This window comes from Vicia villosa, unplaced genomic scaffold (assembly GCF_029867415.1).
Source record: "Vicia villosa cultivar HV-30 ecotype Madison, WI unplaced genomic scaffold, Vvil1.0 ctg.000148F_1_1, whole genome shotgun sequence".
NCBI lineage: Eukaryota > Viridiplantae > Streptophyta > Magnoliopsida > Fabales > Fabaceae > Vicia > Vicia villosa.
Window position 1 is genome coordinate 1,319,049 of NW_026705039.1, and position 23,506 is coordinate 1,342,554.

The window sequence follows — 23,506 nt, forward strand, 5'->3', positions numbered from 1 at the left end:
ACTAAGTCTTCTAGAGTATCCTGATCACAACCTGATCACTCCAGGAACAAATGCTTAGACACAAGCTAAGACTTTCTTAGAGTATCCTGACCACCACGTGATCACTCTAATTACAACTGCTTAGACACAAGCTAAGACTTCCTAGAGTATCCTGATCAACACTTGATCACTCTAGTTACTTACAAATTAATGTAATCAATTCTAAGAGTATTACAATTTGCTTCTGAAAAGCTGTAATCACAACAGTGATATTTCTCTTAACGTTTAAGCTTAATCTCACTAATATATTACAACAACAATGTAGTGAGCTTTGATGAAGATGAAGTTTCTGAGCTTTGAGTTGAACAGCGTTTCAGCAAGTTTTTCAGAATAAGTTCGTTCAGGATTGGTTAGGCTTGCTTCTCATCAGAACTTCATATTTATAGGCACTTGAGAAGATGACCGTTGGGAGCATTTAATGCTTTGCGTATTCCGTACAGCATTGCATTTAATGTTTCACGCTTTTGTCAACTACCTCGAGCCTTGTTCACGCTGTGTCTACTGACGTTGCCTTTAATAGCTTCCAACGTTCCTTTTGTCAGTCAGCGTAGCCTGCCACCTGTACTTTCTTCTGATCTGATGTTTGTGTATACAACGTATGAAAATCATCAGAGTCAAACAGCTTGGTGCAAAGCATCTTCTTGTCTTCTGACCTTGAAGTGCTTATGAGCGTGATACCATGAGAACTTCAGTGCTTCTGCTTCTGATCTCAAGTTCTTCTGATGCTTCCATAGACCCATGTTCTGATTCTGCCTTGACCATCTTCTAATGTCTTGCCAGACCATGTTCTGATGTTACATGCTGAACCTTTTGAGACAAAGCTTCTGAGCGCTGATTTGTGCATACTCTTTATATATTTCCTGAAAGGGAAATTGCATAGGATTAGAGTACCACATTATCTTGAGCAAAATTCATATACCTTGTTATCATCAAAACTAAGAATATTGATCAGAACAAATCTTGTTCTAACAATCTCCCCCTTTTTGATGATGACAAAAACATATATAAATGATATGAATTTGCGATTAGAAAGAGCAGACGGCTAAAGACAATTTACACAGCTATAGCATAAGCATGTGAATATGTCTCCCCCTGAGATTAACAATCTCCCCCTGAGATGAATAATCTCCCCCTGAAATTAATACTAGAAGAATTTTATAAATAAAAGACTTCCCTGAGTATTTCAGTAGAGACGTTCACAGTGCTTGATCTTCAGAACATTCATGACTTCTGATTTCTGCTTCCATAGGACAGCTTTAGAACATTGAATTTCTTTAGATCCTCAGAACATTCACAGCTTCTGACTTCTGCTTCCATCGGACAGCTTCAGAACTTGAATTTCTTTGATCTTCAGAACATTCCCAGCTTCTGACTTCTGCTTCCATCGGACAGCTTCAGAACTTGAATTTCTTTAGATCTTCAAAACATCCACAGCTTCTGATTCTTGCTTCCATTGGGACAGCTTCAGAGCTTGAATTTCTTCTTACATCACTTCATGCTAGATTGTATCAGAACATTGTTGAATGTACCAGAGCATCATCAGAGCATCTCTACATCCTGAAATGTTACAGAACAAAACTAAACGACAAAAGTCAGCATGAATGAATCAGAACATAAAATATGTTTCAGAACACATAATATGTATCAGAGCCATATAAGCCATATAGAATGTATCAGAACAAATAGACATAATGTTTCAGATCATATTCTATCATCAGAATATCTGAACATTCTTCCTTCTTGCTTCTGATTCTGAAGCTTCATAGCACTCAGCTTGCTTCAAGAATCCAAGAACTTGATTCATCTTGTTGCTTCTCATGTTGATCTTGAATCTTCAACTCCTGCAACAACACAACTTAAAGACATAGAACTTTGCAAGTTCTGTTAGTAATGTGGGGCCTTTTTACCCGGTAACTGATAATATTAATCAGATCATTTATCATATTTTCTCCCCCTTTTTGTCATAACATCAAAAAGAATATAAAAGATTCAGATGTAGAAAACGACAAAGGAAAGAAACAGAATTAAACTTTTCATTGATTAAACAAGCAGGATTACAAAAGATGTATGCAGAACAAGCAGATGCAATCAAACAACGAAAACTACAAAGACCTAAGGACTACAACCCTAGCTTAGACATAATCTTAGCTAACATATCATGAATCCCTGCGGTGTTCTCAGTTTGTCTAGCCATGAAAGCTTGAAACTCCGCATGCTTGTCCAGACAAGAACCTCCACTGTAAGAGAATGCATGAATTCAAGGAGGAAGTGAGAGACAGTTCACAGGAAGAGAGTTAATGTCTCAAACGGGACTTTCCCTTAACATAGAAGTCAAGAACATGATCCTTAACATCATCCAATATCTCAAGAAAGTCTTCTTCCTTTGGATAAATGTTGATAACAACATCACAGAAGAGATCTGACTTGAGACTTCTTGGAATCTTGAGAGATCCGTCTTGAAATCAATGTCAGCGATCCCCGAGATTTGTTTCTCAACCTGGAACCAGACAACCCTTCCAACCGTTCTATTCAAAAAGATCGACCACCCTTGAGCCTTCGTCTTCGTTTTTGGTTTGAAACCATAAGCACCCAAGTCATCAGAGTTCACAGAAGATTTACACAGAACTTCCATTTCTGATGAAGGAATGTAGCGAGTTTTCAGTGGAGAAACCTCTTGAGAGGAACTTGAAGACGGATTCATGGTGAATGCTAGGTTGAAGATGAATAAACTAGGGTTTATGCAAAATGCAGATAAAGAGAGAGAGAGAGAGAGAGAGAGAGAGAGAGAGAGAAATAAATAGAGGGAAAAGAAACGTTTGAAGAGTATAAAAAGAAACTGAAATGATGAATGGCATTTAATGTTACATGACGTGAGGAGAGATAATAATGACAAAAGAAGTGATTAGCACAGTTACCTAAGTAGGCGTCCCCTCAACTGCACGCACGCTTGTCCAGAATTAGTGAACACGTGTTTACCATCTGGATAGCCAGTTACAGCTGTTTTACTTTTAAAGAGATTCTGAGTCAACTTAGACAATGAAACGTTAGTAATAACAGAATCACTACTTCTAATTGATTACAATCAGAACTTCTTATAAAAGACTAATCCAATCTCATTTCAGAAGATACTCATACATAAGATCTTCTCATCTTCTCATTCTGGGCATAACTCCATACTGATATTCTTCAGAATGAACTTAAACCTATCTTCAGCAAGGGGTTTTGTAAAGATATCAGCCCATTGATGGTCTGTATCCACAAAGTTTAAAGATATAACACCCTTCTGAACATAGTCCCTTATGAAATGATGTTTAATCTCAATATGTTTAGCTTTTGAATGTAAGATAGGATTCTTAGATAAACATATAGCAGAAGTATTATCACAGAAAATAGGAATGTTACTCTCATATATCTGATAATCTTCTAGCTGACTTCTCATCCAGAGCATTTGTGTGCTACAACCAGCAGCAGCAACATATTCTGCTTTTGTTGTTGAGAGGGCAATAGTAGCTTGCTTCTTGCTGTACCATGAGATCAGGTGACTTCCAAGAAATTGACAACTTCCAGAAGTACTCTTCCTTTCTATTCTATCTCCAGCATAGTCAGCATCACAGAATCCTACTAAGTTGTAATCTTTGGGTCTTCTGTAAACTAAACCAACATTAGTAGTACCTTTCAGATACCTCAGAATTCTCTTAACCGCAGTTAAATGAGATTCTCTCGGATCTGATTGGAATCTAGCACACAAGCAAACACTGAAGAGAATGTCAGGTCTAGAAGCAGTTAGGCATAGAAGAGATCCAATCATACCTCTGTATAACTTCTGATCTACCTTCTTACTTACCTCATCCTTACCTAGGACACATGTTGGATGCATAGGAGTTTTGGCTTCTTTGCTTTCAGAAAGATTAAACTTCTTCAGAAGTTCTTTCACATACTTCGTTTGATGAACATAGGTTCCATCAGAAGTTTGGTTGATTTGAATCCCAAGGAAATACTTGAGTTCACCCATCATGCTCATCTCAAACTCAGCCTGCATAGACTCAGCAAACTCCTTTCCAAGTGTAGCATTAGATGTTCCAAAGATAATATCATCAAAATATATTTGACAAATTAAAATATCCTTTTTAAATGTTTTACAGAAGAGAGTAGTGTCCACTTTTCCTCTAGTGAAACCATTTTCCAGAAGGAAAGAACTCAAACGTTCATACCAAGCTCTAGGAGCTTGTTTCAATCCGTATAATGATTTCTTTAATTTAAAAACATGATTTGGAGACATGGAGTCTTCAAAACCAGGAGGTTGATGGACATAAACTTCTTCATCTATGTAACCATTTAAGAAGGCACTCTTAACATCCATCTGATAAAGAGTGATGTTGTGTTGAGTGGCAAAAGAAATTAATAAACGAATAGATTCTAACCTGGCCACTGGTGCAAAGGTTTCTGTATAGTCAATTCCTTCTTGCTGACTATAACCCTGAGCCACCAGTCTGGCTTTGTTTCTTACCACTTCACCTTTCTCACTCAGCTTGTTTCTGAAAACCCATTTTGTTCCTATAATATTGAATCCTTTAGGTCTTGGAACAAGATCCCAAACATCATTCCTTGTAAACTGATTTAACTCTTCTTGCATGGAAATTATCCAGTCTGTATCTTCTAGAGCTTGATCAACAGAAGTTGGCTCGATTAGAGAAACCAGACCTAATTGACATTCAGCATTGTTCTTGAGAAATGCTCTTGTTCTGATAGGATCATCTTTCTTTCCAAGGATCACATCTTCTGAATGAGCTGAGGCAAGTATAGGTGATCTTCTGACTGTTGGTTCTTCAGAAATCCTGAGATTCTCTAAAGATGCAGCAACTTGATCTTCTGATCCATTGCTTCTGAGACTTCCAGCTTCTGCAGCATTGCTTCTTGGTTCTACTGCTTCTGATATATCAATATCAAAATCTGCAAAATTCTCAAACTGCTTTGGTTTTTCAAGACCAAGCTTATCATCAAACCTGATATTGATTGATTCTTCTACAATCAATGTTTCAGTATTGTATACTCTGTAGCCTTTAGAGCGTTCAGAATATCCAAGAAGGAAACACTTTTGTGCTTTAGAATCAAACTTACCTAGATGATCTTTAGTATTCAGAATAAAACATACACATCCAAAAGGATGGAAATATGAAATGTTGGGCTTTCTGTTCTTCCACAATTCATAAGGAGTCTTATTTAGAATAGGTCTTATAGAGATTCTATTCTGAATATAACACGCAGTGTTTATTGCTTCTGCCCAGAAATGCTTAGCCATATTGGTTTCATTGATCATGGTTCTGGCCATTTCTTGTAGAGTCCTATTCTTTCGCTCTACAACTCCATTTTGCTGTGGAGTTCTAGGACAAGAGAAATCATGGGCAATACCATTTTCTTTGAAGAACTCCTCAAAGAATCTGTTCTCAAATTCGCCACCATGATCACTTCTGACCTTTATGATTTTGCACTCTTTCTCAGATTGGATCTGAGTGCAGAATTCAAAGAACACTGAATGAGACTCATCCTTGTGTTTTAAGAACTTTACCCATGTCCAGCGGCTATAATCATCAACGATGACTAATCCATATTTCTTCCCTCTGACAGATGCTGTTTTGACTGGGCCAAACAGATCAATGTGCAAGAGTTCTAACAGCCTTGAGGAAGAAACAACATTCTTAGACTTGAATGCAGGTCTGGAGAACTTGCCCTTCTGACATGCTTCACAAAGAGCATCTGATTTGTATTTCAGATTTGGGAGTCCTCTGACCAGATTTAGTTTGTTAATCTGAGAAATCTTTCTCAAACTAGCATGTCCTAATCTTATGTGCCAGACCCATTGCTCCTCAGAAACAGACATAAGACAAGTCACCTTCTGCTTCTCAAGATCAGAAAGATCAATCTTATAAATGTTGTTCTTTCTCTTGCCTGTAAATAGGATTGAGCCATCCTTCTGACTTACAGCCTTGCAAGACTTTTGATTGAAGATTATATCATAACCATTGTCACTTAATTGACTTATGGACAATAAGTTATGCGTTAATCCTTCTACAAGAAGTACATTAGTTATGGAAGGAGAGTTACCAAGACTTATGGTTCCAGAGCCAATGATTTTGCCCTTCTGATCTCCTCCAAACTTGACTTCTCCACCTGGTTTAAGCACCAGGTCTTGGAATGTAGACCTTCTTCCCGTCATGTGTCGCGAGCACCCAGAGTCCAGGTACCATGACATTTTGCTTTTTGTCCTCTTTGCCGCCAAGGATATCTGCAACAGAAATTATCTTCTCCTTAGGTACCCACAATTTCTTGGGTCCTTTCTTGTTAGTTCTCCTCAAGTTCTGATTGAACTTGGGTTTAGCAAAATATTTAACAGGAGGAACAGCATGATATTCTTTAGGTTTGTCAACATGATATTTCTTAGGATGTGTCACATGCTTCTTGGTGTGAACAGTGTTAAACTTCTGTGCATGTGAAGTGAGCCTAATATCATGTGCATGGCCATATTTGAACTGATCATACAATGGCTTGTATGTGATCTTCAGATCATCAATAGGTTCAAATTTATGTGAGGTATCACCCTCATAGCCAAAACCAAACCTTCTGTTTCCAGAAACACCATATATCATAGAAGCAAGATGACTTCTGCCAATACTTCTAGATAAGAACTTTCTGAAGCTCGAGTCATATTCTTTCAGAATATGATTCATGCTAGGAATGGACTTTTCTGTTTTAGAAGGAGATCCACTATCTTTGGATAGATTTAAAACTTTTTCCTTCAGTTCAGAATTTTCCAATTCCAGCTTCTTAGTTTCAAATTCAAACTGCTTTTTCAGCTTTTTGTATTTGATACTAAGATGAGCCTTGAGTTCCAGAAGTTCTGTTAAACTGGAAACTAACTCTTCTCTAGATAGTTCAGAAAATACCTCTTCAGAATCTGATTCTGATGTAGATTCTGATCCATCATCTTCTGTAGCCATCAGCGCGAAGTTGGCTTGTTCTCCTTCAGAGTCTGATTCTGATTCTGATTCAGAATCATCCCATGTTGCCATAAGACCTTTCTTCTTATGAAACTTCTTCTTGGGATTCTCCTTCTGAAGTTTTGGACACTCGTTCTTGTAATGTCCAGGCTCATTGCACTCATAGCAGACAGCCTTCTTCTTGTCAGATCTTCTGTCTCCAGAAGATTCTCCTCGTTCAAATCTCTTTGAACTTCTGAAGCCTCTGAACTTCCTTTGCTTGCTCTTCCAGAGTTGGTTTACCCTTCTGGAGATCATGGACAGTTCATCTTCTTCTTCAGATTCTGATTCTTCAGGATCTTCTTCTCTAGCCTGAAAAGCGTTAGTGCATTTTTAACATTTGATTTTAACGCAATAGACTTACCTTTCTTCTGAGGCTCGTTTGCATCCAGCTCTATTTCATGGCTTCTCAAGGCACTGATAAGCTCTTCCAAAGAAACTTCATTCAGATTCTTTGCAATCTTGAATGCACTTACCATTGGACCCCATCTTCTGGGTAAGCTTCTGATAATCTTTTTTACATGATTAGCCTTGGTGTAGCCTTTATCCAGAACTCTTAATCCAGCAGTTAGTGTTTGAAATCTTGAGAACATCTTCCCAATGTTTTCATCATCTTCCATCTTGAAGGCTTCATATTTCTGGATTAGAGCAAGAGCTTTAGTCTCATTGACTTGAGCATTTCCCTCATGGGTCATTTTCAATGACTCATATATATCATGGGCAGTTTCCCTGTTAGATATCTTCTCATACTCAGCATGAGAGATAACATTCAGCAAAACAGTCCTACATTTATGATGATTCTTGAAAAGCTTCTTCTGATCATCATCCATTTCTTGCCTTGTAAGCCTTACGCCACTGGCTTTCACTGGATGTTTGTAACCATCCATCAGAAGATCCCATAGTTCACCATCTAGACCAAGAAAGTAACTTTCCAGTTTATCTTTCCAGTATTCAAAGTTTTCACCATCAAATACTGGTGGTCTAGTATAACCATTGTTACCATTGTATTGCTCAGCAGAGCCAGATGTAGATGCAGGTGGATCTGTTGGAATTTCACCAGCCATCTTTTACTGAAGCGTTTTTCTCTTCCTGAATCTTTTCTAAACACGGTTAAGTGCTTGCACCTTAGAACCGGCGCTCTGATGCCTATTGAAGGATAGAAAAACACTTAGAAAGGGGGGTTTGAATAAGTGTAGTCTTAAAAACTTGAACGATAAAAACAAATTGCACAGTTATTTTTATCCTGGTTCGTTGTTAACTAAACTACTCCAGTCCACCCCCACGGAGTGATTTACCTCACCTGAGGATTTAATCCACTAATCGCAACAGATTACAATGGTTTTCCACTTAGTCCGCGACTAAGTCTTCTAGAGTATCCTGATCACAACCTGATCACTCCAGGAACAAATGCTTAGACACAAGCTAAGACTTTCTTAGAGTATCCTGACCACCACGTGATCACTCTAATTACAACTGCTTAGACACAAGCTAAGACTTCCTAGAGTATCCTGATCAACACTTGATCACTCTAGTTACTTACAAATTAATGTAATCAATTCTAAGAGTATTACAATTTGCTTCTGAAAAGCTGTAATCACAACAGTGATATTTCTCTTAACGTTTAAGCTTAATCTCACTAATATATTACAACAGTAATGTAGTGAGCTTTGATGAAGATGAAGTTTCTGAGCTTTGAGTTGAACAGCATTTCAGCAAGTTTTTCAGAATAAGTTCGTTCAGGATTGGTTAGGCTTGCTTCTCATCAGAACTTCATATTTATAGGCACTTGAGAAGATGACCGTTGGGAGCATTTAATGCTTTGCGTATTCCGTACAGCATTGCATTTAATGTTTCATGCTTTTGTCAACTACCTCGAGCCTTGTTCACGCTATGTCTACTGACGTTGCCTTTAATAGCTTCCAACGTTCCTTTTGTCAGTCAGTGTAGCCTGCCACCTGTACTTTCTTCTGATCTGATGTTTGTGTATACAACGTTTGAAAATCATCAGAGTCAAACAGCTTGGTGCAAAGCATCTTCTTGTCTTTTGACCTTGAAGTGCTTCTGAGCGTGATACCATGAGAACTTCAGTGCTTCTGCTTCTGATCTCAAGTTCTTCTGATGCTTCCATAGACCCATGTTCTGATTCTGCCTTGACCATCTTCTGATGTCTTGCCAGACCATGTTCTGATGTTGCATGTTGAACCTTCTGAGACAAAGCTTCTGAGCGCTGATTTGTGCATACTCTTTATATATTTCCTGAAAGGGAAATTGCATAGGATTAGAGTACCACATTATCTTGAGCAAAATTCATATACATTGTTATCATCAAAACTAAGAATATTGATCAGAACAAATCTTGTTCTAACACATGACTTTTATAACATGATTGGATGTATTCCAGTGTTATAAATATTGATGATGTGTTGGTTGATTGTTTTGTGATGATGAAACTTGTCTGGATGTCTATTTATGAAACAATTGGGTGAATGATGTAACTATGATGTGTTATTATTTATGATTCAATAACATTTGTTAATTTGAGTGAGACTCACCCTTACTGTTGACATTTTCAGATTGGCGAGTAGCGGCTTTTGGCTTTGGTGAGGATAGCTCATAGGCCAGTTTGTTTAAGTATAGCGTCGATGTCATGCTCTGATATTGTAACATTGGGGAACGCTAGTTTAGAGTCTATGATGTTACTCTATTGTGTTGTTATTGTATTAATTTTGTGGGATATTGCATAGATGATGTTATGCTTATCCGTATGATGAATATTCCGTTGTGTAAAAACATGATTTTGTTAAATTGATGATTCGTTCCTAAGTGAAGCATGACAATTGATTTATGATAGATTGTTTTAAATTGAATTATGGCACCCTAATTTTCATGTTTTACTCTGAATTGTTTTATTAATTTCCGCGGGGTTTAGAAGGGTGTTACAATGGTATCCTACGAAATTGGGTTGTATGATTATGATATCTAGTATGTACCCAGATGAAGTATCAAATCTAAGGCGCTAGATAATTTTCTAGTAGATTTTAGTTTTCCAATAAGTGGGGAGATCACCAACATATGGATATTGTATATGGATGTATCTTTGAACCTAAGAAGAAGTGGTGCAAGAATAGTACAAAAAGGAAAAGATAACCTCTTGATCGATCAGTATTTGAAGTTTGAATTCAAGGCTAGCAGGTTGCTTGGGAATATCAGGAAAAAGACCCCTAAATTATCAAATATTTGAAAAAGGTATGTAATTTATTTGAACATTTCAAAGCTTTTGAGATAACATACATGCCCAGGAAATAGAACTCAAAATCGATACCCTGTGTGGAGGCTTTCTCAGTTAAATGAAGAAGGGAATATGTCAAGATTAAGATGTGCATCCAACCTTTCTGATGAAACCAACGATGTCACCCACATCAGGGAATTCACCTCCGAATAGACGGTAGCCATAAGGTACAAATCAAAAGTGGTTCCAAGGGAAATGAAAGAGGAAAACCTCTTACTTAGGCAAGTTGTTTAACCAACCCAACTTGGGAAGCTACAACCCAACTTGGAAGGTCCTTACTACATATGTTAGAAGTTACCCAATGGAACCTACAAGTTCGAGGAACTGAATGGACGAATCATCCTAAGAACATGGAACTCAATTAACCTGAGATACTATTACAACTATTCGTTTTCTATTTTCTAGTTTGAATAAGGCGAAAGGTGTTTATGCCACCAATATACAAATTCTATTTAAAAACTATTTTATTATCGTGTTCATATAAAGTAAACCCATTGATAAAGTTTATATAAATGTTGGACTTCTATTGGAAGATCCTTGCCACCCTCAGAGGCAATATAAATGTTGTACTTCCACTAGAATATCCTTTCCGCATATAGAGGCAATATAAATATTGGACTTCTATTGGAAGATCTTTATCGTCCTAAGATGCAATATAAATGTTGGACTTCCACTAGAAGATCCATGTCTCCCTCAAAGGTAATATAAATGTTGGACTTTCATTGGAAGATCCTTGTCGCCCTTAGAGTCAATATAAATGTTAGAAGATCCTTATCGCCCAATGAGTAATATAGATACTGGGCCATTTACCTAAACTTCATTTTATTAGCAATTAACCCTCTTCTCGGACAAAAAAACATACTATGTATTAGATCCATTAAAATTGTGAGACAAGGGATTCATCTTTAAAGTGTTGTCTGAGGGACTCAACTTTAAATTTTTGTCTGAGAGACTCAACTTAAAAGTCTCACCTAAGGAACTCAACTCAACTCAACTTAAAAGTCATCCACACACATTGTCATACTCGTACGAATGAGTAATGTAGTTCTTGGAAATATAACATGACGAACTTGGTCGATCAAAAAGAGCTTCATAGATTAGAAATGAAACCAATAAAATAAAGAGTTTTAGGCGGTTCACAAGGCCCGCATACAAATGTCCAATCATAAGGCCCAACATGGAAAGCGCATGCAATATGCAGGAACACGTGAGACCTCAACCAAGCACAAAGCATGCAATCATGACCTGCGACCTATCTTCCGCTATCAAATCTAATCGAATGACGATCCACACAATATATCGGGTTAAACGGGAACGACTTTAATCGCTCACCCTATATAAGATGTACATGTAGTTTCAAATATATATTTTTTCCACTTTCTCTTAAAATTGTTTCTCAAATAATTTATTAAATTGGATGTTGGAGTGTTACCCTTGTAGATTCAACCAGCTTCATTGTATCAGAAATATTTACTACCACACTAAATAATCTCGTTCGTTATTTCTTATTCCCCAACAAAATAGAATATACATAGAATATACTTGAAAGACAGAAAGAGGCGGATTCCTTTTAGGTTAATTGTTATTTTGTTTACATAAAATCTAAGATTAAAAAAATTTTTGGGAGTAACTTAATATATTTCTTAATTATGTGTCTTAAAGTCAAACTATCATATAAAATGATATTGACTAATGAGATTCAATGTGTGAGTCATAATGATGAGAATAAAAACAAAAATTGATGGAATTCCAGGTAGGGGACACCATAACCCAAAATGGAAGTGAGAGAGTATCATGTTGGGTCACTTACTTCAAAAGGCATTTTATAAGTTTATGCTTTTCAATAAGCTACTACTAATACTATCAAACAAAGAATTAATTAATGATCCTCTTATGATTAATCAATTAAATGCAACATTTAACCGAATAATTAATTTATCTTGAGGGTCCCTCCTTCTAGGCTTGTGGTATGTTGTAACAGGACAAAAGTAGTATGTTGTAACAGTCCCTGACAAACCACAACTCATTCATTTACTTGTTGCTTCTTTTTTATCTTTTGAATTATTGTTTTAACAAAGTAAAAGTGAGAGTCGAGAATTTCATCTTTGAATAAGAAAAGTGTAAAAAGATAAATTGAAAACAACAAGAGACAAAAGTGTGGTCATTTAATTAATCTTGTTTAGTTCTAATGTTGACATTATTAATGGATTATGAAATTGAATTCCAATGGCAAATGATCACTTTTCACTGTTTTTGTATAGTTCAATCAACATGCTTTTAACATGAAATTATATAAAGAGTAGAATAAAGATAAGATGGACATGTCATTATTAATATTGAGAATTTATCATTATCACATAATGTGGGGAATGTGGTATTTCATTTTCACCACCATGTGAATGATCCTGGCTGGAAAGGAATGTAACACTAAGCAAGTACTATTTTTTTTTATTCTTTTGGATAAAAAATTTTTTAATAAAATTCTTGGTTTAACTTAATTTATGATTTTATGTTTGTCTCTTAGAGCTAATTATTTTGGCTTTTTTAAAAAAAATAATTTTTATAGTTTTATATAATTTTATGTGAATAAATTTATACATAATTTTTTTATAAAAACTTCAAATAAAAATAAAAACATGGTCTGAGTAGTTATTCTTAAAATGTTATTTTAGATATTTATTTAATTTATTAAAAAAAAATTAAATATCAAAATTTTAAAAGATTATTTAATTTTGAAGCTATTTCAAATGGCTTTTTACAAAAATTATTTTTGAGATATAATTTTTTTTTAAAAATAGCGATTTCGACTATATTTTTATCTTCAATAATATACGTTTATGCTATAAAATATCAAAATTAATCTTTCAATTTAGAAAAACGAATATAAAAACTTATAATATTTAAAAATCAATTTTTTAAAAAACTAAAACAAACAGACTCCTAATAAACACTCTTATTAGATTTTAGATCTGTAAAATATATTAGTTAATCGCATTTTGTTCTTTATTATAAAAATAAAGATTAAGTAATTTAATAATATGATACAAGAAGTATTTTCTACTTTAAATGACATGATATGATAATTTTTTTTTTCTCAATTGTTTTTAAGATTATTCAAAATTTTTGAAAACTTTCATCTCAACCTTCAATCTTCTTCATCGAGTTCATCTTCAACTTTATTTAAAACCTACATCTTTGACTTTTTTTCTTCCATCTTCTCTCCATTAAAACCATCTTCTCTCCACTAAAACCACAATCACTATCATCATACCAAAAACAAAAAGCATATATTAACAATAACACAAAACACATTTATTGCAATAGGGGCATAGACTTCGTCGAAGTCAATACAGGTTTTTTGTAGAAAACATCTCGCCATAAGTACTTCCTTATGCTTGGCAATATCATCATTTGGCCTTGGTTTCAACTTTTAGACCCATTACACATCAATTGGCTTCTTGATTGAATTTTCGACAAGCTCATTTGTCTTGTTCTTCTCGGTTTCCTTGAGTTCTTCTTGCATGACTGCTAACCAATTTGATTCATTTATGGCTTGATCTAAATTGATTGGTTCTTATTCAATCATCATCATTACTTCTCCGATGAAGTCACCATCAACATCGATTGCTTGATCTGGAAATCCTTCATATCCAGCTATCTTTGTCAACTCAGTTCTTGTTTTAGTAGATCTTCTAACATTTTTCTCAGGTGGTTCTTCTTCAAGTACAATTATGATTTTATCTTGCTCATGTCGAACTGATCCTTAATTTCAATTCCACCTTTTGCTTTCGACCAACAAAACATCCCTATTGATCACTAGTTTATCGTCATTTGGTGAATACAATTTGTATGCACCAGTCGAATGATAACCTATGAGCACCACGGCTTGACTTTGATCATCTAGTTTGTTCCTCAATTGCTCAGGTACATGCCTGAAGCACATTGATACAAATACTCTAAGATGACTAAAATTTGGCTTATGCCCTGTCCATGACTCATAAGGTGTCCTATCGACTATCTTTTTTGATGGGAATCTATTTATAATGTATATTGTTGTCGAAGTTGTTTCATCCCAAAATATCTTTGGAATTTCCCTAGCTTTGAACATACTCTTGGTCATGTGCAGTATACTTCTATTTCTTCTTTTAGCTATACAATCATGCTGAGGTGTATAGAGTGCAATGACCTCGTGCTATATACCTTCCTCGTTGCAAAATCTTGCAAATTCTCTAGAAGTGTATTCACCTCCACCGTCAGTTCTCAGTTTCTTTAGCTTGCATCCACTATATTTCACGACATGCAATTTAAACTTATTAAATTGTATGAATACCTCGCTCTTCCTTTTAGTAAGGTAAATCCACATATATCTGGTGAATTCATCTATGAAAGTTAGGAAATAACAATTACCTCCATTCGATCTTACTTCAAAAGGTCCACACACATCAGAGTGATCAAGCTCTAGCCTTTTGTTCGACTTTATGGGCAAGTCATGTTTGAATGTTATCCTAGCGTGCTTTACTTTGCAGCATTCGTCACACATTTGACTTGGTTACTTCACCTAAGGTAATAGATACACCATCTTCTTTAGGTTGAGCATACCCAGACCTCTAAAGAGTATATGTACATACATGTGGTACCATAGCCAGTTCTTGTCTTCTACAGCAATTAAAGCAAGACATTGATGATCAACCATGATGATCAACCATGTTGATCCATCATTTGCATTCGCTTCCAATGCATGTACCCCATCACTCACGATTTCAGCCACATCTTGAAATTTGAAGATGACATTCATCTGTGCAATCCAACGTTCGTTGTTCTCACCTTTGAAAATCGATATATTTTAGGAAATTTCCTTAATGTTGTATTTTCGTTTTCCATTACAAATTCTCTTTAAATCACAATCTGGCTCGTTGATACCTATGAGATATTGGATCAAACTCTATTCAGTCTAAGAGCAGCTTCTAGTTCGACAAAATTTATGCATGTCGTCGAAGTATGTTCACATGCTGGTGTCGAAAACCTACATACTGTAGTCGAATTGTGTTCTAGTATATGGGTGTCGAAATGTTAGGGTTGTTAGTACTTCGAATTGGGCTTGTTTATTATGTCCAATTGTTTAAGTTAGCTTGTACCCTAAGTTAACTTGTAATTGGTATTTGTGAAAAAGCCCATTAGTTTAGTATGTTAGGTTTATTATAAATAGCATACTAGTCTCTCATCATTGCATATTGAAAATCCTAATTTAGATTGAGAAGGGTATTTGTTATTCTTGTAACACTTGTAAATATTGATTCAAAGAGAAATTAAAGAATAACAGTTATAATCAATTCCTTATTGTTCTTCTTACTTCCCGTTGTGTTCCCTATTATACTCTGTGATTGGCATTGTTTTCACAACAATACCAATTTGTTGGAACAATAATGGTTTTTCGAGAAATTGAAGAGAGAGGGAGAGAGAGAGAGGGAGAGAGAGAGAGAGAGAAGGAGAGAGAGAGGGAGAGAAGAGAGAAACTATACTGAAAAGAGAAAATATTATTGTGAAGTTTTTGTATATTGTTTACAACATAACATGCCTATTTATAGGCAACTAAAACATACAATCTACAAACTGCACTATTCGACTCTGTCGAATACTTGCTTACACACTTCGACACATATGTTGTGTTCATCTTCGTCGAATACAACTTACTACTAGGTCAAACCTAACCTTGTCGATGGCAGAATTGCTTACTAAAACATTGAATTACATCTTCTAACATATCTTTCTAAAACAATAAAAGGTAATAATTTGTCCAGAAGATAAGTTTCAAACATTCTTCGAAATTTATCTTCTGATGTGGGGACAAATAAGCAATAGGAGGTAATGTGTGTGTTCGTAAGTTATCTTTCAAACACACTTCTTTAACTTGTATCGAGTGAAAACAACAAGTGTATGTTTGAATTGGCGGTGGACATAATTGATTTTGACATAATTGAGTTTGAAAATTTTGATTTTATCATAATTGAGTTTAACATAATTGATTTATGTTTGAATACATTTATGTAAAAGTGAGTTGAACCATAATTGTAAAAATCACGTTTAACTCAAAAACTACAAATTGTAGCTTCAACTAGAATCAATTCTACTTTATAAGAATCAAACCAAACCAAACCAAACGTTTTTTACGCTTGGTTTGGTTTGATCAATTATCAATTCAAAATCAATATATATATATATATATATATATATATATATATATATATATATATATATATATATATATATATATATATATGATGATCCCACATTAAATCGAATATATGTTCTAACTATAACTTACTATATATATTTTTTATATCTTACTAACTTAAATATTAGAATGCTAATGTTTTATGTAAAACACAAGGTGTAATGAGAATCTCCATGTCAAATCTTTACTAGGCTAATCGATTATTTACTTAATGGAAAATTAAAGAAAAGGGAGAACTTGTTAGAGAGAGGTAAGGGGAGATAGGGGGCAACGAAAGGTGGGTCGCACGTTAATTGATTTATAAAAAAAGCGTGGTCACACTCACTCACATTCACTTTCAAGTCACAAAGTGCACACTCACAAACAACACTACTCTCTCCTCATTTCCCATTCCACCTCCCTTTCTGTCACACACAACAAATCACAATCATTATTCTCTATCACCACTTTTACTCTTTCTTACCAATGCATCAAATTCCATATACCAATACTTTTACAGCATGCTCCATCATGCTAATTTCCTAATTAGTAAACACAAAAAAAATGGAATGTACACTCGTATATCCTATGTATATCTATCAAACTCTTAAACATACTCCTTAATCAATCAACTCCTAAAATTAACATAGTTTAACTCAACCCTTTTTGTTCTTTTCTTTTTACTAGCTTATAGTGACATGAAAAATATTAACAATATTTTGAAATTTTGTTATGTTGTGTCCTTTTTTATGGTAAGTAAGTACTCATAAAAAACACACTTTTTTCTAGGAGGAACCAACAACCTCGTCGTTTTCTTTCTTCTTGTTTTCTTCTTACTTACACTCTCTTCAACAAAACACCAATAGTAATAATATTAACTATAAATCTTTCAACTTTTTGCACAACCTCTCTCTCTCTCTCTCTCTCAAAACTTGTTTTTTTTCTATCACTTTATCATAAGTATCACATTGCATTGATTTCTTAAAAAGTGGAACAACAACAACAAGAACAAATGAATGCTAGAGCACGCTCAACTCTTCACTCTATCAAATCTTCTTTCAATGATGCCAAAGTAACTAGCTTCTCATTCTCCTTCTTCAACACTAGTCTTTTTTTTTTCAATAAAAATTTGATTTTTTCTTCTATATGTTGTTGGAATCAAGAAATGAAAGTAGATTTAATGACCCATTTAAAGATAAGATTTGAAAAACTCAATTTTGGAATAATTGAAAAAGAAAAAAAAAAGCTTAATTTCAAAGCATAAAGAAAAAAGAGCTACTTTAAAGTATGGAATTTTAGTTCAAATTTTGAAAGAATTGTTTGTAATTATGAAGCCTCATGGTTAACTGACAAAAGGGTGTGTTGTGTTTTGAACTTTTGATCCAAATCTAAATTCTTGTTCTTTAACTTCTCTCAAGAAAAGAATAATTTATATTAATATTGCTTATTCTTATAGTACTTTTTGGTTTCTTTTGCTTTGAAAACAAAAACAAATTCAAAGTGTTGTGTTTTATGGATTTGTTTATTGTTGAATGTGCAAAGCAGGAGAAGAAGATGGAGGTTGGAGGAAGCAAAGGAATGAAAAATGGTCGTCGATCGAATCGAGAAAAGAAGATTGCATTGCTACAAGATGTATTGTGATTCTTCATTTATTTGAATAAGAAAGTTTTATGTTTTTGTGTGATTTTTCTTCATTCAAAGTAGTGATGTTTTTGAAGCTTGTTTTCAGGTAGATAAGTTGAAGAGGAAGCTTAGGCATGAAGAGAATGTTCATAGAGCTTTGGAAAGAGCATTTACTAGACCTTTGGGGTCTTTGCCTCGTCTTCCTCCTTATCTTCCTCCATATGTAAGTCTTTCTTTTCAAATCTAACAATAATCGGAGCGAGTTTGACAAAATTACAATCACAAGGTTTTAAATAATGGTTGCAGTCTTGTAAAGGCTTTCGCGGATGGTTTTAAATAATGGTTGCAATCGTGTAAAGGCTTTCGCGAATTCTGTTAATACAAATGTTGCGATACTGATTGCAGTTGTCACGTGTGTATTAACCACAATTTTTTTTCATCATAAAAACGGTGAATAACAGAATTAGTATTTGATACCGTTTTATCACGGGCCATTTTTTAAAACCTTGTTTTTGGATTGAATGAGAGTAATGTGGATTGTGTGTGTGATTGTTTTAGACATTGGAGCTTCTTGCTGAGGTAGCAGTGTTGGAGGAAGAAGTTGTAAGGCTTGAAGAACAAGTAGTGAATTTCAGACAAGGTTTATATCAAGAAGCTGTGTACATATCCTCCAAAAGAAATGCGGAAAATTCGAATGGTTCTATTGACCAAAACCACATGAGAAATGGTAGTTCAAAGCATCAAAGATCGAAATCTTATTCGCAAAATGAGTTTAATTCAATGACAACAACAAGGATGACACCACAGAATTCTCTTGCCAGAAGTGCTTCTAGCAGGAAGCTATTATTCTCTCCTGACAGTGTGAATAATCACAGTGGGAGTAGTAATGGGAAGCAAATGCACAGAAAACAAGATTCATTTTCATCTATTCAAGAAGAGGGAAGAGGCAAAGAGAATCTATTGTTTGGTAATTTTCTGAAAGATAAACAGTCTCCGGTGAAGAAGATATCGAAACTCATTACTCCGATGAAGAAATCACCACTCAAACATGAATCGCCTCAGAAGAACTCCATGGATCACTTGAAATTGCAGGTAATTCAATACTTCTGATATGAACCCCTAGGGGTCAGCCTGTTAGTGAAGGTTTGAGACCTGTGTCGGGTCAGTCAGGTTTGCCCATACTTTAAATGGGACCTCTGCAATTGGACGGTGGGATTGGTCTTCCTTAGATTTTTCGGTATTTTCGACAATATTTTGTCTAATATTCTTCTTGTTCTTTTGGTTTCCTAGCTGGATTGGAGATTATCTGAACATGAAAGGGCGCAGAGTTCATCAAATTCGCCAACAAATAACAAAGTGTCAGAAGTCGATAGCACGCCAAATAGAGTTTCGGAGGATCTTGTCAAGTGTTTGTCTAACATATTTGTGAGAATTAGTACATCCAAGGAAAAATTTGTGGAGCCAAAAACTCCTTCAACCTCTGGATCATCTTTCAACCAATACAGCAAAGAAAAGGATCAGTTTTGTGATCCTTATGATATCTGCTCAGAATCCAAAACAAGAGAAGTTGGTCCATATAAGAGTTTATGCGAAGTTAGAGCCTCTACCATTGATCTCAACAAAACAACAAATGCAATGTTTCTTATCCACCGATTGAAGTAAGTTATAGATGCTTATTAACATACGAAACACTGATACAGACACCTGACACTGGTAAAATTTTAGAAAATAAAATAAAATGAATGTAACCACATATGTCTGTATCAATCTGAAGTGTCGTTACTATAGATATAAATGTCTAATCTTGATGACAAAATTCAGGTTTCTTCTTGGGAAACTTGCCTCGGTGAACTTGAAGGGCCTTAACCATCAAGAAAAACTTGCATTCTGGATAAACACATACAATTCATCTATTCTGAATGTAAGACATTTTTCTACTACACTGATTTATTACACCTCGTTACAATTCGAGATTAAGATTTCGGTCTATTACTTCTAAATTTTGAATTTGATGAAAATAGTGTTTTAAAAACCAAACCGCTGAAATCTCTAGACCATAGTCCAACCGCCTTAAACTGTTCGAACATGAACAAAACTACTATTGAACAGCCAAATTAACCGAACAGTTATAAAGGCAAGTTCTAAGTTCAATCGGTTGAATCGTCTAGTTTGGTTTTTACAACTTTTAATGAAATCTTAGCTTGCCTAATGTTCTTGGAGTCAACATCTTAAAATATTTCGGTTTCCATATTGTAGGCATACTTAGAACATGGCATACCCGGAAGTCCTGAAATGGTTGTAGCACTAATGCAAAAGGTATGATGATCTAAGCAACATTCGAAGCAGTAAAATATCGCCGATTCTTCTCATCCGAATAGATATTTAATCTCTTCTGATAATGTCTATTGCAGGCAACAATAGTAGTAGGGGGACAGTTGCTGAATGCAATCACAATAGAACATTTTATCTTGAGGCTGCCTTATCACCTTAAATTTGTAAGTCCTACAATCTTATTTTTTCTTATCGAAGACTTTGTTGTCATGTTTTATCGATAGAGTCCTAAAAGTATATATTACGAATAGTTAGTCCCTTAATTTTCATCTTAACTTCCTTCAACAGACATGTCCGAAAGCTGCAAAAAACGATGAAGTGAAAGCGAGAAGCATATTTGGATTGGAATGGTCTGAGCCCTTAGTAACATTTGCACTTTCATGCGGAAGCTGGTCTTCACCCGCAGTATGTTTCGAATACTCACTTTAAATTAAACTCTTCCATTTTTTTACTTACTCTCTTCGATCAGTGACAATGATAAGTTTTAGCATTATAAATGTTACTGTCGTTGTCGATAACCAAACTCTGCCAGAAGATTAGGCTGTTAGGTGAATGAATGGTTTCTATACCTAACAAAAATTCATATTGTTTCTGCATGTGGATATATAAATCCATGTATTTCGATTTTATTTCATTGACGAAACGTTTTTGTTTTGTTTTAATTAAGGTGAGGGTGTATACAGCATCAGAAGTTGATAATGAGTTAGAAGCAGCAAAAAGAGATTATTTACAAGCTTCAATAGGAATCACAAAAACAAACAAGATAATGATTCCAAAGTTGTTGGATTGGTATTTACTCGATTTTGCAAAGGATCTTGATTCTTTATTGGACTGGATTTGTCTACAATTACCTGATGAAATAAGAAACCAAGCAGTTAAGTGCCTTGAAGGAAAAGAAAGAGAGTTTCTTTCAAAGATGGTGCAAATGAAGCCTTATGATTTTAGTTTCAGGTTGCTTTTACACACCAATGAATAAGGCCAATGGTGTGGCGGGTTTTTTTTTTTGGTATATTGGATTATTCACATAGAAAATATAAAAGCCGAAACATGTAATAATGCGTTAAGTGTGAAGCGTACTTTCAGACGAAAAATTTCGTCTGAAAATATACTCTTAGACAGTAAAATTCTCATTTTATTTACTTCCTAAATTTTCTCATTTGGGAATTGGTTTTGATGTTTTTGGTTATGGCTATTGTTTAGATGATATACATAGATATTGAGGTTTCTTAGAGTTTGTTTCATTTGGCTGCAAACATTTTGGATTTGGAAGAGTTTCACATATTGGTTTAACCATATGCTGCCAAACCTTAGTGCATCTAACATTCAACATTTCAAAGTATTCATACATTGAATGGAAGCTTTAATTGCATGCAATTCTTAACTTTATTGTGACACCAAGTCAATAATACTACAAACATATTAAAAGGAGCAACATGCAAGTGAAAAAGCAGATTTATGTAGTAGTAAAACTCGAACATTGGCATTGGGATCCTTGATACAAGGTTGGTTGTTAAAAATATTTGTTTAACACATAAGTCAAATGTTCTTTTTATTGTTGAGTTTCACATTATATGGGACCCTCTTAAGCTCAAAAGAATTTCCATGAATTTTAGAAGACATAGCATCTCTAATTTTGGAGGTTTTGTAGAACTAGCATGGAGCCTGATCGCCTCTGCCTCTCTGATCAAATTATCATTTTCTCCTTAACATTTGCCTATTACATGTATGAAGTTTATGCTAGCACTTTTCATTTGGAAAGAAGGAAACTTTGGACTTAGTTGTGCTCCATACAGAGTATAGTTTTGGGTCTAGTTTTTTTTTTTTTAAGGATCGTTCATTAGATCCTTACATAAGTATATCATACCTTCAAAAATTCAAAAATATTCGACCGCACCCAAATCACAATCACAATGTGTTATTCTAATATTCATCTCATTTTAAAGAAATTACAGTTCGGAGATGCATCTTCATAGGATATTTGAATGCATCCGGATATGCATCTCTAAAAAATCTCGTAAAAGTTTTTGAAAGCGTGATAAATACAAAGGAGAAATTATTTCAGAGATACTTCTCTGAAATCTTGTCTGAATCATATCAGGACAATACCATTGTTGAATCATTCATTTTTTGTAAGGCCAACTTATATTAACGTAAAATCAAAGTAAAATGACATTATATTAAAATTAGAGAATAAAAATTCATACTTAAATATAAAAAATCAAGATAATTCATACATAACATTTGTCCGAAAATACAACCAAAAATATCTAACAAACAAAATAATACATCCCAATATAAATTATTGGGTATGTCTAACCGCCTACCTCCTTCGCCATCTTTATTGCACAACATTTCATCACTTGGAAACCATTCGCTCACTAGGGACAACTAGAGACTGTCATTCTCAAAGAGTCTTGACTCTATGGTTGTTGTACCCATCTCCGCATATCATCACCAACGGCATCCAAAGTCTCCTTCAAATGTTCTTTAAGAAGTTTTTCCAAAAAGCTAAATCGTGCTTGAGCACCTCTAGTGCGAGCTGCCTCATCCGTCACTCTACCATGATCAACTCCCAAATGACCCGTTCCTCTCGCTCGATCCTCCTGTGGTCCAATAATTTCCCATGATGGAAAGATGCAGAATGCATGAGACGTCATCCAAAGTGATGGTCATCTCGCCTATAGGTATGTGGAAAGATGACATCTTTGGGTGCCACCTCTTTGCAAAATCCGCCTGCGTGTCATCTTTTAAAGTCAAGTACGTAGAAGAACATAAACCGACAAGACCCAAATAGTGGATAACATCGCAAAACCAAGCATTAGTATGTTGTGGCAACTCCAATATCTTCCATTCGTGGCTAATCATTTTCAAACAATCGTGCTCCTATAAAAAAGAAAACATAAGCATCAATATGGATTTAATTAGTTGACAACATATTTATTACAAAACAAAATAAATATACCTCTCCATGCCAGACAT

At 34.9% G+C, this 23,506-nt stretch overlaps 1 protein-coding gene across 1 annotated transcript; it reads left to right on the forward strand.

The window, feature by feature from the left end:
• Window positions 1-17,400: 17,400 nt before the first annotated feature.
• LOC131624707 (uncharacterized) lies at window positions 17,401-21,666 on the forward strand. The gene is made up of 10 exons (XM_058895630.1): window positions 17,401-17,645; window positions 18,119-18,205; window positions 18,303-18,419; window positions 18,755-19,288; window positions 19,487-19,854; window positions 20,018-20,117; window positions 20,453-20,512; window positions 20,608-20,691; window positions 20,816-20,932; window positions 21,195-21,666. Exons 1-10 carry the CDS (start codon window positions 17,586-17,588, stop codon window positions 21,501-21,503), a joined length of 1,836 nt encoding a protein of 611 aa, XP_058751613.1. The 5' UTR covers window positions 17,401-17,585; the 3' UTR covers window positions 21,504-21,666.
• The last annotated feature ends 1,840 nt before the right edge of the window (window positions 21,667-23,506 follow it).